The 16,135-nt window shown below is 44.1% G+C and overlaps 1 protein-coding gene across 1 annotated transcript; it reads left to right on the top strand.

Annotated features, from left to right (window-relative positions):
* The first annotated feature begins 7,204 nt into the window (after positions 1-7,204).
* Positions 7,205-9,528, top strand: LOC149353790 (uncharacterized). Its single transcript, XM_089582827.1, has 3 exons — positions 7,205-7,366; positions 8,319-8,717; positions 9,345-9,528. The coding sequence occupies exons 1-2, from the start codon at positions 7,352-7,354 to the stop codon at positions 8,697-8,699; spliced, it is 396 nt and encodes a 131-aa protein (XP_089438953.1). The 5' UTR covers positions 7,205-7,351; the 3' UTR covers positions 8,700-8,717; positions 9,345-9,528.
* Positions 9,529-16,135: the final 6,607 nt, after the last annotated feature.

Here is a 16,135-nt window from a genome sequence, read left to right as displayed (position 1 = left end):
ACAGCAGACGGCTCGGTGAAGAAAATAATCGCCTGATATACTAAGCCTAGAAGTTATGATATGTCATATCATTTTGCAACAAGCTAAGGTAAGGCTTAAAGTATACGCAGAGCAGTGTATCGCGTTTTTGGCTAAAAAAGTAGTGTCGCACCGTGCATACATTTCGGGCGTTGCTTGACAACCACAAATTATTCGTTTCTTTTCAGTTCATTGCGGATAAGATGGTCTTAGTTGTAGCCACTTGCAGCTGCACATTGCGACCTGTTGAAAATAAATACAGAAGGCCGCGGATCACTTCCTTTTTTCTTTTCTTTTTTTGTACTGGCGGGCAGTGGAGGTGGAGAATAGAATATTCAGATAAGATGTTCAGATAAGATGTTAAGATGTTCAGAATATTCACAACATCAGATAAGACCGTAAACTAACGGCAAATAAATTGGACTATTTACACGGTCTGTTCTGAAAGTAGTAGGACTGTTTTTTTCCTGGGCGAACGGGCGGACGAGAGGTGGTCTGCGCGTGCAGGATCGTTGAAGGGGGATATTGGAAATGCTAGGGAAAATCGGCAGTCGGCTCTCGGCCGTTCAGGAGAGGAGGTCGCTTGTACTGTGAACCCCTGTCGAAACGTCTCGTCACGCAGAATCATCGAGCGTTTACTGGATCAGCGATACGCGATCAAATTTTGAGTAAATCTTGGTAAAACGGGCAAAGAGACTCACAGCATGATTAGGAGGCCTAGGGTGACGCTTGCATGGGTAGATCAGGTGTTTTTTGAGTGGCACAAGCTGGTCCGAGAAGGTAAGGAAAGAGTGGAGGAAGACGACCGCTCTAGACGCCCTTCGACCAGCAAGAACAACGAAAATGTGAAGCGAGTGAAATATTTACTTAACAATGATCGTAGAAGGAGTATCAGAATGATTGCTGATGACTTGATTATTCCTCAAACCCAATTTTTTTAGATAGTGACAGAAGACTTATCCATGAGGAAAGCGTGCGCGAAGTTGGTGCCGGGAGTGTTGTCAGAGGAGGAAAAGGCCAACCGGTAGGATCCTCTTCATCATGTGAATGAGGACCCCGATTTTTTGCCCAGCACAAGGCGGCAACGCTGCCTCAGCCCCCCTACAGTCTCGACTTGGTCCTGCCAGACTTTTTTCTATTCCCGAGAATAAAATCGACGCTCAAGGGGAAACATCACGCATCGGTAGAGGTGGTTCAACAGGCAGTGACGAGGGAGCTAAACAGCATTCCGGTCCAGGCGTTCCTCGAGGCGTACAAAAACTGTAAAACTCATTGGCAGCAGCGTGTAGGTACGGAAGGGTGCTACCTTGAAAAATTGTAATCGTTTGTACTATTCTCTTGAATAAATTTTGTTTTAAAAAAATGAGTCCTACTACTTTCAGAACAGACCATGTATACTCGCTTAACGCTAAGCCTTTCGACTCACATTCGGTACGTATTGAAGCTCGTAGTACTTGTTTATGCACTTTCTCAGCTGCCAGTGATCACTTCGGTTCCACCAAACCTTTTTCTCACGCAAAACAGTCTATCCGCTTAGGCACGGAAAGCAGCCGTGCTGTCACTGGCCTTATGGCTCATTCACACTTCGGCATTCAGCGGCGAGAGTGAACGAAAACCGTCGCCCCCAGAATTCTACCTCGTTCGCACTTCCCGGTCGCCATCTCGCCGCTCGTCAAGTACACAGACATGGCTAAAAAAGACTATAAAGCGACGCTGTCGGCGTACTATACGCGTACCCAAGCTTACTGCGCTAAAACGCGGGTATTTCGAGGAACTTTACGCCATATATCAGAATCCCTCTTTTACTTCAGCGCACGGTCACCGTGGTTCAGCGTGTGCATACAAACCCAACGATAAGCGCAGATCAGTGGCGCCATCTGATTGTTAGGATGAAAAATATTTTTGTCAACATTCCGACGCACCTTTTTAAGCCTAGCAGTGGCAGAATTGTCACATCAAACGAAAAATAAATCACATTTATTCCTCATACATTTTGTCATAGATGAGATGAGACTAAGCGAAAGACCGGTGCTCCATTTATTTCCAGTGAATGCACTTATAAGGCAGCAACAACGACGAAATACGTCTGAAGCGAGGGGTCCTGCTCTAAAGGGCGACACCATGTTTGGGGAGTAACGACGAAGCAGGGGGAGCAAATTCTGTCGTCGGTCCCTCAGTTCGTCCTTTTCCGGCCAAGGACTAACCATTTGGTCCGTGAAGTATGCACACGGCATGTACGCGGTCGCAGTTCCTCCCTTCGCGCTGCTCAAGGGGACCAACGACTGCTATTGCTCCCACGGGACTAATTTCGGCTAAGAGTCTACTTGCCCTCATTTGAAATGTGCAGCGCTGCGAAGGCCACAGCTGCTGTCAGCCAGCGGGAGATCTGATTCCCAAGGCTGTTTGTGAGTGAAAGCTAGTAGAGGATCTGCCGCTATGCCTGCGCGTGCTGATTACTCAGTCAAGGCTTAAGATAGCCAAGGCATCGACCGATTCCAGGCACTCTTGCCTGCGGGCAGCTTTGCGAACAGAGCCCGAAAAGCTGGGCAGAACTTCAGCAGTAATGCATAATTTTATTGAAATGGAACACAGGGATGATTTTTTGCATATCTACTAACGCGTATGTATATATATATATATATATATATATATATATATATATATATATATATATATATATATATATATATATATATATATATATATATATAAGGATAACAACATCTTCAAGACAACTGGTTAAAAAGATTGTTTAGTTTATGGGGTTTAACGTCCCAAAGCGACTAAGGCTATGAGAGACGCCGTAGTGGAGGGCTCCGGAAATTTCGACCACCTGGGGTTCTTTAACGTGCACTGACATCGCACAATACACGGGCGTCTAGAATTTCTCCTCCAAAGAAATTCCAGCCGCCGCGGCCGGGATCGAACCCGCGTCTTTCGGGTCAGCCGCCGAGCACCATAACCGCTGAGCCACCGCGGCGGCTGGTTAAAAAGATAATAAGTTGGGGAAGTCACATTGAAAACTTAAGAGAGTTATTCAACGTTTCGACCAGGGACTGGTCGAAACGTTGAACAAATCTGTTAAGCTTTCAATGTGGCTTCCCCAAATTATATATATATATATATATATATATATATATATAGTAGTTGCAACAGGTCTTATCGTTCCATGGACCAGGTAGACTTGCAGGATAAGGGGTCACAACTTTGCGATTATCTTCATTTAATACCAACAGTTTCGAACGGAGGGCCGTCCTTCATCAGGGTATACACACGTGTATACCCTGATGAAGGACGGTCCTCCGTTCGAAACTGTTGGTATTAAATGAAGATAATCGCATTGTTGTGACCCCTTCTTCTCTCTCTCTCTCTCTCTGTATATATATATATATATATATATATATATATATATATATATATATATATATATATATATATATATATATATATATAGGTATTGGATTATTGGGGTTCAACATCCCAAAGCGACTCAGGCTACGAGCGACGGCATAGTGAAGGGCTCCGGAAATTTCGACCAGCTGGAGTTCTTTAACGTGCACTGACATCGCACAGTACACGGGCCTCTAGAATTTCCCCTCCATAGAAATTCAGCCGCCGCACCAGGGATCGCACCCGCGTCTTTCGGGCCAGCAGCCGAGCGCCGTAACCAATGAGCCACCACGGCGGGTTATGTAGGGTATTGGATTAGGGGGTTTAAAGTCACAAAGCGACTGAGGTTATCAGGGACGCTGTTGTGAAGGGGTTGGGAAATTGCGGGCCACCTGGAGTTCTCTAACGTGCACTGACATCGCAGAGTAGACGGGCCCCTAGAATTTCGCCTCCATCAAAATCCGACCGTAGCGGCCGGGATCGAACCCGCTTATTTCGGGTCAGCAGCGAAGCGCCATAACCACTGAGCCACCGCGGTTATAATATATATATATATATTGTAAGCACAACATGCGACCTTCGTCTTCATCTGTACATATCCATCATCATCGATCATCATCTTCTTCGAAGGGTTGGTCGCCATTCTTGCAGGTGCCATTAAAGCTCGCTCCATGCTGCGCTCTGTCTCCTGTCTCACAATATATATATATATATATATATATATATATATATATATATATATATATATATATATATAGCAAATCAAATCCTAACAAATCACATTAATACAAAATGTTCTTTACAGACCCATACGCAATCAACATGATATAGATGTACTTAGGATCTTAACGACTTTGCCCTGTTGTGTCAAGCCTGCGATATTCTCTTAACACTAACAGGTGTTATCAGGTTATGTTTGCTAAATCGAAGCATAGTAAAGGTTCTACTTGCAGACTCAGTAAAACCATTTCAGCAAGGTAACCGAAGTTAAATACCGAGGCGTTGTTCTTTCTGCTGATTTATTCTTCGCAAGACGCAGTGAAATGGCTCTTGAGAAAGCTTGTTGAACGTTGAGCTTAGTTGCTTGGTGCTCCTTGTGAGATCCTTAATGGTGCGGCAGAAGGGTGGCAAGGCAGCACCTTTAATCCTGCACTTGAAAATTGCGATCGCATGTTGCGATCTACAGCAACAGTTTCCAATTTACAGCACAAAAGGAATCCAAAACCATGAGACCATATTTATATAATGCAATTCTGCAGGCATATAATGCAAGCACAACTAAAATAAGCATTCACATTGTACTGGAACCACTACAAACAAGGAGCCAGAAGGAAAGGCCGTACTTCTGCTCACGATAGACGATAATTCAATTGGCATGTGAAAGACAAAAATTCCTCAGAATATTCCTTTATGATTCAAAACAAAAAAAAACACAATTTTAAAATACGCGAGATTGAGTGCAAAGTAAAGAATATAGCAGAAAGTCAACTTGTTTTGTCTAATAAGACGCTGCCCGCGGTGGTTTCATTTATTAAACGGAGCTCCACCGAGTGAAATGAGCTACCGGTTGAGGTGATCATTTGTAGATCTAGATACTCTTCAATGACTGGTTAAAGTACTGTTTCATTGGAAAGATCAACGCAGGACACTGTTCCTTCTTTTTTTACTTGTTTGTTCCATCAGTCCTGTTCGGTGCTTCTGATGTTCCAGTTCTTCTTTATATCGCTCGTTATTTTTTGACCATGTCTAATTTTTTCTCAATTCCGCGCTCTAATGATCCGGCGTATCAGTGTGTTCTGTAAACGAATAAATCTTACGGTTCAATTTCACGCCAGGAGCGCTATACTGTTCCGGTCATATTACGACCATATACGTGTACGGTCATAGTCAGTGCACCGATGTCGACACCAAGAGTGCTTCGTCAGGTGACGGCCGCATACGGCGCGACATGGTTCGGAACTGGGAGAAGGGCTCAGAGACTTTTGACCCTGGCTGTGCATATGCCAAAAAGAAAATACAATGCCAGAAAATAAAATAGGCGATAACCGACTGCTCTGAGGCAATCGTTAAACGAAGGAGCCTGATTTGAGCTAGCGTTGGCTTTCATCCTGCCAAAAACGCAGGGAAGTTTTTTTTTTTTTTTTTTGCTGCTGGACGCCATTCGGAAGGAAGTTTCGGCTTTGGAGGCCGTTGGTTTCGATGTGATTTCCGACGGTAGTTTCAGCGGTGGTGTCAGTGCCAACTTCGCCTGGTTTCTGCGGCAATATTTGTGTGATCTTTCCGAGAGAGCAAGATAAAAGCACTTGATGCTTTAAAAAATGGGGTGAATTATTCCAACGGCTGCACTTTGTTTTCCGCAATAAAAAAAAATTCTCAGTTTATTATTGAGAAGCAAATAACCGCAGTGGAATGCTGTTAAACAGAATGAATAAAGCGCTAGAAGCTTTTCTGAATCCCATTGAGTGTCAGCAGAGTGAGCGAGTTGTTAGAAGTTGTAGGCGCGCTGAGCATAAAGGGGCGCAAATGGAGCGCACACGAGAGCGTCACTGCTCGTAATTATGACTGCTAACTCCCGCGCAAGCTAAATAGCCCAGGTAAGGGTCCGTTCATTCTTAAAGATCAGTTCATTATCACGAAAGCGTGACAGCAGTGCAACTGTTGTTCTTGTGTACGTCTTGTTTTGGTGGTGGCGTTTCCAGCTTTTGCTCTCCAGATATTATGGTTTTATGGTTTGATAGCAACTCAGGCTATGAGGGACGACGTAGTGAACGGCTCCGAAAATTTCGACCACCTGGGGTTCTTTAACGTGCACGGACATCGCACAGTACACGGGCCTCTAGAATTTCGCCTTCATCGAAATTCAACCGCCGCGGCCGGGATCGAACCCGCGTTCTTCGGGTCAGCAGCCGAGCGCCATGACCACTGAGTTAAGGCGGCGGCCTCTCCAGATATTACGTTAGTATTGTTAGTGGCCCTAGTTGCCCCTATGAAATGTATGTCGCAAGTATAAGTCAATGCAAATAATAATACAGTTTTTTTTTGCTTTAATTGCACGCTGCCTGTGCCTATACTCACTGATTTCTCAGCTTTTTGTATTCCTCGCGCTCTTTCAAGGATTACCGTTTTCAAAAACCACCTGCTTATTTCACCCGCCGACGTTTTCACTTCTCCGAAACGGTTCACAACTAGCGCTCGCAGGTAATCCGTGTAGCAAACACCCCCACCCTCAAGGCTGCTCTGTTGACCCGCGGGTCTTTCTCGGTATATCCCAAGCCCCCTTTTCTTTGAACAGCGCATCTCGGTCACCAGCGATGGGCACCACATCCACCACGGGGGGCACGTGCGCGCTGCCACCTAGCTGGACCGGGGGAGAAATCTGATAGGAAAGAAAAAACACGAACACACGCACGCAAAGCACTAGGTGAGGGAGGGCTCTACTTTCTCCATTTCCCAACGTCTACGATGTCGTCGCCGTCTTTCCCTCCCACTCAAGCCTCTCTCTCGCATCTCAGGTCTCGATCGTCACCGCTTCCCTCGTTTGTCGGCGGAGGGGAGGCGCGATTTCTTTTTTTTTCCTACCGCTCTTTGCGCTGAGCGCCGCTGTCGAGCTTCCAGCGCCCCCAAGGTTCCCTCCATTTCCCTCACCCTCCTCATGTTCCGGCGTATGTGTCGTCCGGTCTACGCAAGCGGATTGCCAGCCATCCTCAGGGGCGAGCACCACAACAAGCGTCGCAGAGAGTCGACCGGCAAGAGGCGAGGGCGAGGGCGGTTCCTACGCGAGAGGGAGCAAGAGAAAACAAAAACCGCTGCCGGCTGAAAGCAGGAAAACCCCAGCCAATGGGTCAACGTTTTCGGTACTATAAAAGTTGGCCCTGAATCCCTTTGAGAGTCAACCTTGGTCACAGCCTCCCAAGACACAGAGTCGCTCGCTGTTCCCTACAAGATGGCACGCAAGCTGGTGAGTTTCATTCAAGCGGTTTCATTTGGTCAAGTGCTCTGTTAACCGCAATAAAATAGCAAGAAAGCTAAGCGAGTCGCAAGTGTTCTTGCGCTGTTCGCAAGCTTTCTGCGAGCAAACTGTGGGCGTAAAAAACACTGTATTCAATGGGAAGTACCGGGATGGCGAGAATATGATGCTAAGGGTTTTTATTTTTAAACAACAAGCTGACAGCTAGGAGCCCAGGTATAGTTCGCTGACTGAAGCTATGCAGTCTTCAGATGGTCGGTCAAACTTGTGACTTGTATAATTGCATCCCCAACAAATAAGAGGCGAAATGGGCACTCCTTGCCAGTCGTAGGGTATCGTTCGATTTCGTCGAAATATACCCTATTCACTTCTTTTTCCTTTTATTTTTATACCAAGTTCCTTTAGAGGCTAAGGTTCAGGAGAGTGATCTTTTAGTTTTTGGGACCTTATCGGTAAATGAATCTGCAAGTACAATGGTTGCCGGAGCAGAGAAGGAAATGCAACTAAACACTGCCTCTTGCCGCCACAGTATGCGCTATGTATGCCGTTGAAGTTACATAGGCTGGCTAAAATCGTCAAATTTCAGTCGAAAAGTTTAGGCTCAACCTTTCCGTGCATTTAAGTAGCGCTTATTATTAAAAAAAAAACTTTTTGTGAAGCTTGGCTGCTGGTAGTTCTCAGGGGCCTCACTGAGACTGTTTTGCAGCATAGCCTCACACTTGGCAGATAATATAAATGGTTTGTGAACAGCCGCATTCATGGTGCAGAAGTATATCTATGTGCCCTGTTTCGACCGCTTCCGGGCACAGAAGCATAACTGAGAAATTTCAATAATAATCTTCCATGTAGGATAGACGTCTCTATAAGTTTTGTCTAAAATGCAAGCAGGCCTTTTGGCTTGGTGCTTACTGTTTTGTTCCCTTCTCCTCCTTGATCTGCTCAGTTCATTCTCGCCGCCCTTGTGGCCGTGGCTGCCCTGGCCTACGCTGAGGAGAAGCCGGCCGCCGAAGAAAAGAAGGAGGACGTCGAGGGCCGCATTGGTTTCGGAGGTGGCTTTGGTCAAGCAGCCGGCGGCAACCGTTATGGCTTCAACCGGGGTCAATCCGGCTTCAACCAGGGCAGCGGTGGCTTTGACAGCGCCAACCGTTACAACAACGTGCAGGGCTTCAGGAACCGCGACGGCTACCGCACCAACCAGGGCTACGACCAGAGTTCCTTCAACCGCTACGGATCTGGAGGCGCAGGCTTCAGCGGCGGCTTCAACCGTGGTGCTGGCGGCGCCTTCAACCAGCACGGACAGCAGGGTGGTGGATTCTTCGGATGAACGCAAAGGTCTATTTGAGTAAGTCGCATTGATGCCGTCGATAGGTATCTACCGCTATCATCGGCTCGGTTACAAAGGTGCAGCGTTTAGAATACGTGTGCTTTGGGCGATTGATTGTACTAGCATAACCTTCCGTATTCGTAACGTGGGGAACATTGGCTGGATTGAGAATAATATAAAAAACAGCGCTTCCTGGGTTAAAAACTGAGCAGAAAAAATGTCATGAAAGTTCACTGATGTCATGATTTAGTCAATCACGAAAGCACCAGACAATGGAAATCAATTTCAGCTTCATTTGGTACATTCTGGCCGCGTTTTACTTCCGCATTTGCTCCTCAATCTTCCTATTTACGTTTTGTAAGTTTTGCACGAAAATATTCTCCCATTCTGATGACGGTAATATCTTCCTCGAGCTTTTCTTTAATTTAAGGAATAAATTATTATTTTTCTTACGGGCTTCATTAAACGGAAATATTTACAGCCGTTTATTGATCACGTAACGGCAGCACCTATAAGTATATGTCGGAGTTATCCAATATGACATAAATTTCTAAACAAGCTTGAGAGAGTGCTTCTGACAAGAAAGATCCTGGATATCTTTTTTCCCTGCGTGCTATTAACACTGGTCTTCTGTTCCTTTTCCAGAAAACAACAAGAACTGCCAAAAAAGCGTTTCGTTGACAAGATCCCAGGGACCTGTGTTCAATCGTCATTGATAAGGACCCATAACTACAACAAAACAAACGCCATTCTTGCAGCCACAAAACTTGTCGCTCATGGTGAAACTGTTGAGCAACGTGAAATAAAAGCGCTAATTTATTTTCATAAATGTTGTGTTTTCAGTTCATATTGTCTTGTTTATGACACCTGGATTTACATGACTCAAAGTTCTGAAAGGAATAAAACGCACAGTTATCGACGCCTATCATTAAAGGGGGTACAAATTTTTTCTCAACTTGCTGCGTCAAAGGTAAAAAATAAAACTGTGAAATTAAAGCAAAGAGGTGAATGTAATGCTAGAAATTTGGGACTTTTTCAAGTCACAAATTCATTGACAAAGTGAACATTGGGGTCGTAAGTCAGGAATGACGTACTAGTACTCCTCAAAGACGCCATCAATCTTGTCAGAATGCCGCCATGGCTTGTACGTTTGAAATTATACAGAGGCGGAGTGTAACCACAAAATCCAACTACAGGCTAGCGGTTCGGATTCTATCGTAGCAGCGACAACTAGCTAGAAATCACAAAAAACGCAAGATGAACATTCTAACAATATCTGCTGTTCTCAATTCCTTTATCTTCAATATATCAAATACAAAAAACACATCACTTGGAGCCATGTCATAGTATTCCTGCTTTCCTGGGGCTTTCGTTCTGGGCGGCTTTTGGCGGACGGTACTTATAAAAGTGGTCTATAGGCTTTTTATAGGCTTCTTATACACATTATTGCCGTCCTATACGTATTTCCTTTGTCTGTTCATAGTCTATAGACTATAGACATTCTATCGAAAAAGTCGTTAAAAGTCTATGGCAATAAATCTATATAATGTCTACAGACTGTCTACAGGAGTTGTATTGTCCATAGACTAGTCTGTGAGATTTGTCATAGTTAGTATGCAGACTTTATTGACAGAATCTGTCCCCAATCGATAGATTACAGAAGCCTGAACACGTAAATCGGAATAAAATTTTTCAGTCGTAAGAACTATAAAATCCGCAAATTTAAGCACTCCCTCTACGACGCATACTGAGCAGACAAGGGTATGGAAATCGGAGTCTCGTTACGACTCACATATGGCGTAAAAAAAAAAACGAAAATGAACAGTCGACTATTGGAATGAAGACAGCCTAAATAAATATTTGCTTTCTTTTATTTCTATTTGTGGTGTTGACGAATGAGAAGTTAGGTGTATAACTATTCCTATCTGACAAAAATTTGACTAGCATGTTGCAGAAAAGATAACCACCTGAAGCAGGTGGGCCTCGAACCTAAAACCTCCGCATGTCGCCTGTGCCTCGGGCTCGGATCTCACCAGTGGTATGGGCTTGCCTTTTCTTGTACTTTCTAATAAACTTGTATTGCACGTAAAAAATGATCAGACAAAAAGACTCCTGTTAATCGTTTTTTATTTGATATGTATGCTTACCGTTTCTTTCTTTATTGAAGAACTGAATTTTTCGGCTGAATTCAGTTTTTACGCCCTTATACAATTAACACGCATAAGCAAGTTAATGCATTTCCCGCTTGTTGTTTTCATGTCGGGTTCACTTTGCGTGGTTGCAATTCATGCACACATCTCGCTTTCTGTTGTCTTCATTAGGTCGCGCCGGTTGTTTTTTTGTTGGTCGACGAATCTCAAACGAAGAAAGCCTCTCAACAGAGACGCCAGCGACTGGCAGGCTGCGCAGTTGTAGCGTTGCAGGAGTTAAGCCCCGCACCGAACCATAGTTCGAGCACCTGAAACCAATGGTGGTGAATTAAGAACAGACTAAATTTGACTCAGGTGCCCGCCCTTCTTGCTGCCTGGCACTGAATTTTCCCTTATCATTGGGTGTAACGCGCTATAAACAGCCTGCTAGCTGCGGTGTACATGCCAGTCATACTGACCGTTCTCAGTTAAAAGAATATGGACATTCATGGATTACCGTGTGACATTCTGCTACGACCGATAAATAATTTATAATCGAATTTTTTTCTCGTGCTGCTTCGGTTTCAACAGCCGAACGATGACTGTGACGTCAGTGTGTGCTTATAAATTCCACGAGACATAAAAGAAACTGCGCTACTATCGCTGCTTCGTCGTTTTAATGGACTACAATGCTAAAGCCAGCCTGCCTCAAGAGTCGAATGACAACAAATGTAGAAGCAGCGATTATAGTGCAGTTTTTTCATGCCCCACGTGACCTATAAGCACCCTTTGACGTCACAGTCATCGCTCGATTGCTGAAACCAAAACAGCATGACAGGAAAATTTATTTTAAATTATTTAGCGGTCGTAGGCCGACGCCACTTGATAATTCATGTATAGCAGTGCCTTCCACAACATTGTAGGGAAGAAAACATGCCACGAAAATAGCGGGTCAATGCTACTTTAAAAGAAAATCCGCAGTTCTTTAACGAGCTTTTTCTACTTGGCCTGTAAAATGCGACCCCTAAGTATTATTATTATTATATCCTCTTACTTTTCAAGCACTGCGAAATTTGCATCAGCCAACGGTAACTCAAAATGTAGTGTTTGCCAGAATGACCGCCAAAGGGTATTGAGCTTTGAAATAACAATCCTGCAGCAGATACTGAAGTGCACGGTGATAGTGCCACAGGCGTATATTTTTGACCTGTTATTTCTCATCAGCTAAACGCTATAAGTTCTTAGGACAGCTGTCACGCTTCTACATGAGAAGCGCAATAACTTTTTAGAAGAGATAATGGCTAAATCTTATAGCGCTCTGCATAATATCCTTGGTGGTGGAAGATTTTTTGTAAGACCTGACCAACAGCCAGGCATTATTGCTAATTTTGTGATCCCTGACTGAAATCTAGTTGTGATGGGAGCTTATTTTTATTCCAACCGTAACTAGCCTTGTTACTGCGGCACAAAAGTCTATCAGATCTATAGTTGATGCATGATTATTCTCAAATAAACCAACGAAACAAGCTCACACAACTTTAATTGGTACACTCTGTACCAGATGCTTCACGTATGCTTGGGTTATTTGTAAAAAAAATGTAAACAATACATAAGCTTTTTCTGTTTTACAGATAGCTTCTAAGCCTTCAGTGGCTCAAGCATTCTTTACTGGCACCTTTCACTGGCCTTGTGCGCAGGGTGTCTGGAAAAGGGCATTTTCCTTTCATCTAGATGGCGCCTTGTCCTTTATAACAACGCGGTATAAGATAGGCGTCCTTTACAAAAGATATTCTAAGCTGACACGTTGTTTACACTCAAGAAAAAGCCAAAGATAAAAGCGGGTGAAAGAGATTGGCGCATGCTACATACCAGATGTCCCAGCTAAATGTAACCAAGCTTTTAAGAAGGGCGGAGTGTCCCAGCTCAGTTAAACAAGCTGAGTGTTGTTCTGAGTCGCTTGGGCTAGTTTGCAGTACTTTTCCGGTTTTTAAAGACTAGTTAGCCTCGTTTTTATTAATATCGTGAGGAACAAAGTGTCAATGCAGAATTTGTAGATCGTCTCAAAAAACGACTAGCAGCGCTGTTTTCGTCAAGGTACGATTTACGTAGCTTTATTTACTGGCTTTCAAAGGTAGCTATCACGTGAACAGATGCTGGCTCATATCTCTGAGCCAATGCGTCTGCAAAACGTCATCGGTGAGAGCACTTCAGAGAAAAGCACAAATTATCTGTGAGACACGTCTCGGGATGTTAAAGTGGCACCGTTGTCACGTGGAAGCTTTTTTTTTATTATTATTGTGCGAGTTAAGGTTTAATTCCAGTACAAAAAAAATCTACTTTTGCGTAAACGGTAGGATGGTGCAGATATTTCAGTCGGCTGTTTTTGAAGACGATTTACAACTTCTGTAATGACAATTTTTTATGAATTGAAAGTTTAAAATTAGCTAATCAATCTTTACTAATTAATAAAGATTGGAGAACTAAAAATACTACCGAGTGAGCCAGGAAACTCTCAACAGTTCTCAGTTGCTTTTACTGGGCTAGGACACTTGATGTTTGTAAAAGCTTGGTTACATTTAGATGGGGCATGTAGTATTGTAGCGTTTCTTTCTTAAATGAGTGTACAGTATGCGCCGTATGCGCGACACGTATTCCACTGGCTTCACCCGACGGGTCCAGTACGAAAAGACCCCTAAAAACGGACTAGAAAAAACTGAGCCGTGGAAATTTCGGGTTGAGTGAATCCGCTGATGGAATTACAAAAAAACAAACACTGCGACAACAACATACAGGTGCAGTAAGATGGCTGCCTCTGTAGTCCGGCTGCGTTCATGTAGTCAGGAAGCGTGGATTGATGTCCTGCAGCTACTACTAACATGTTGCGAAAGAAGAGCGTTTTAGGGACACGGGAACAAAGGCAGAAGGACATGGCGATGGCTAATAGTCTAATTACAAAACAGTTGATGGAAGAAATAAAGCAGCAAAACGCATAAAAAAGTTATTTCTTTTTTCTTGATCATAATAAGCTTCACATATAAAAAAAAGCGGACAAGACTGAGGGGACGCACTGATCGCATCTTACCAACAGACATATGAGTGGTTTTACTGGTTAATTCTTCTTTGTAATTCACAATATTTTGCCCGTACTAGAGAAACTCAAAAGACTGTTATTCAATTTCCCGCTCATTCCTGAACATCAAGTAATGCCTTGTGTAATTATGAGCCACGATGTATCTTCACGTTATGGCGTTCACGAGAGCACTAATTGTTTTTTTTTTCAGTACCACTTAGTACGACGCTTATGCATGCTGCAAACTTTGCCATTCGCCGTTCGCGTCACACTGTACGCTGGCTTGAATCGGATGGCGTGGTCCTTGGAAAAGTACACCATTTCGCCTCCAGGCTTCTGTACTTCCCCCAGCGTCAGTCGAACTTCCTACGTGAAAACCACTTAAGCTCAGATAAGAAGCGGAAGGTTCAAAGTTTGAAATTTACATTTTTCAAGGTCGCGCTTAGAAGCGAAGAGATGAGGGAAAAGAAAAGAAAAACGAATCACCCTGAACCCCTTAAACTCCGAGCACTATCTATCGTTAGCACTAAAAGACTTTCTGTTATCAATAGGTCCTATGGGCACAGGTCTAACAGCCTTCTTTGGCGGTCGGAAAAGACGGCGCCAATTTTTTCAACTTGCAAAACGAAGCAGGTTTCTGCAAGGAGAAATACGTCGGTCGGAGATGGCGCCGAGCCTCTGCTTCCGTGCTGTGCGTCACAAGTCGACTGTCCATGAGCCGCACGTGTCGCCGCTTAGCTGGTCGGAATAGGCCGGTCAATTCAAGGTGAAAACGCGTCAGAGGGCTCCAGCGTTACATGCTACGTGCGTTCGCGCAAAGCCACGCTCAAGGCTTGGAACAGAACAACGCGTGTATGCAAGAAGAAAATTGCCGACAGCTGCGTGGTTTGTCGCTCTGGGCCCGGTGAATGTCTTTCAGAATCTCATGTCGGCCTTCGAAACGACAGCAACGAAACCTGCGAGACTGGATTCTGCAAAGAATGATGCCTCTGGAAGATTGACTAACCGTTCTTAAGGTCTGAACACACCCATAATCTTTTCAGTATTGTATACCAGACGCGTTGATTTCTTGAATAAATACCTATCATATGCTCGGAAATCGGCGAGAATTTAATTTACAAGCAGCACCATGGATGTGAAAGCCGCTTAAGAAAAAGGTTTCGAATTAGTATCAGCAGGCCCTGGTACTAACTAGCGATTAAAAGAGTTTCAAAAATGTTTTAAGCGCTCAAAGCAATTATCCTTTCCGAATCAGTCACCAGTGACACCAGTCGCACAGGCACCGCCGCTATTAAAAGTCCTGTAGCTTGGGTGAATGAGACTGCAGAACAAGTTTTGCGTGGTGTCTTCACTCGCTCGATTCTGAATGAGTAGGAACAACGAGGCAATAGACCACTGTATTCTGCACAAAATCATGAAAAGAAGTGATTGTACTAGGTAAGACATAGTAAATAATACATGAGTTATCGACTACGTAAAGTGTTGGCTCTGTTAGGTCAAGAGTAATAAAAAACAAAATAAAAACAAAATGTGAAGCCTAACAAGTTAATTTTAATGTGCCCTGGAAACTTCCTGTTCTTAGAATTCGACCTCGAACTGATGTGGGTGATTACAGAACAGCTTGGAATGCAGAAACAGAAAAAACAAAAATTTAATTTTCATTTTTTTTACGAATACATCCGCTAATAAACTCAAGCGACCAACTTTTGAGGAAACTCTTATCTCACCCTGAGCACCACTGCCGTGCACTACGGATGCCCGAACTAAAGTTGAATATTATGGAGCACTTCAGCACTACTTTCCCAGCTCAAGTACTGACTATTTTCATTTTTCTTTTCTTTAATCCCCAGCGAACGGTACGACATCCCTTTTAAATACGCTTTCGGTTTCAGTGAGTCCTTAAGCCAGGCAGCACCGATTATTCTGAACACACATGTTGCCCATCAGCGACGTTCTTGTTTTCGTCATTTGCCTGCTACCTGCTTAAAAACTGTCAGGGACTCTTACTACGCTTAAGGATATGACGGGATAGCGTTGATGGCCTAAGTGGTCATTCTCTACGTTACATTCATAGATCCCTGGCGTAGAGGTGCAGCGGTTAAGCCATGCGCCACGCCCTGTGATGGCAGGCGCTGCCATCAGTGGTTCTCGTGAGACCCAGGTTGCTCTTCCCGAGCAACCTCTCGCAACCAATCTTTAATATGGTGTGCAGGACCAATCTGGCCGGCAGGTTGTGA

Source organism: Amblyomma mixtum, chromosome 3 (assembly GCF_055824585.1).
Source record: "Amblyomma mixtum isolate Tamu chromosome 3, ASM5582458v1, whole genome shotgun sequence".
Lineage (NCBI taxonomy): Eukaryota > Metazoa > Arthropoda > Arachnida > Ixodida > Ixodidae > Amblyomma > Amblyomma mixtum.
The sequence above is the reverse complement of the archived record's forward strand: the minus strand, read 5'-3'. Positions and strand labels throughout refer to the sequence as shown.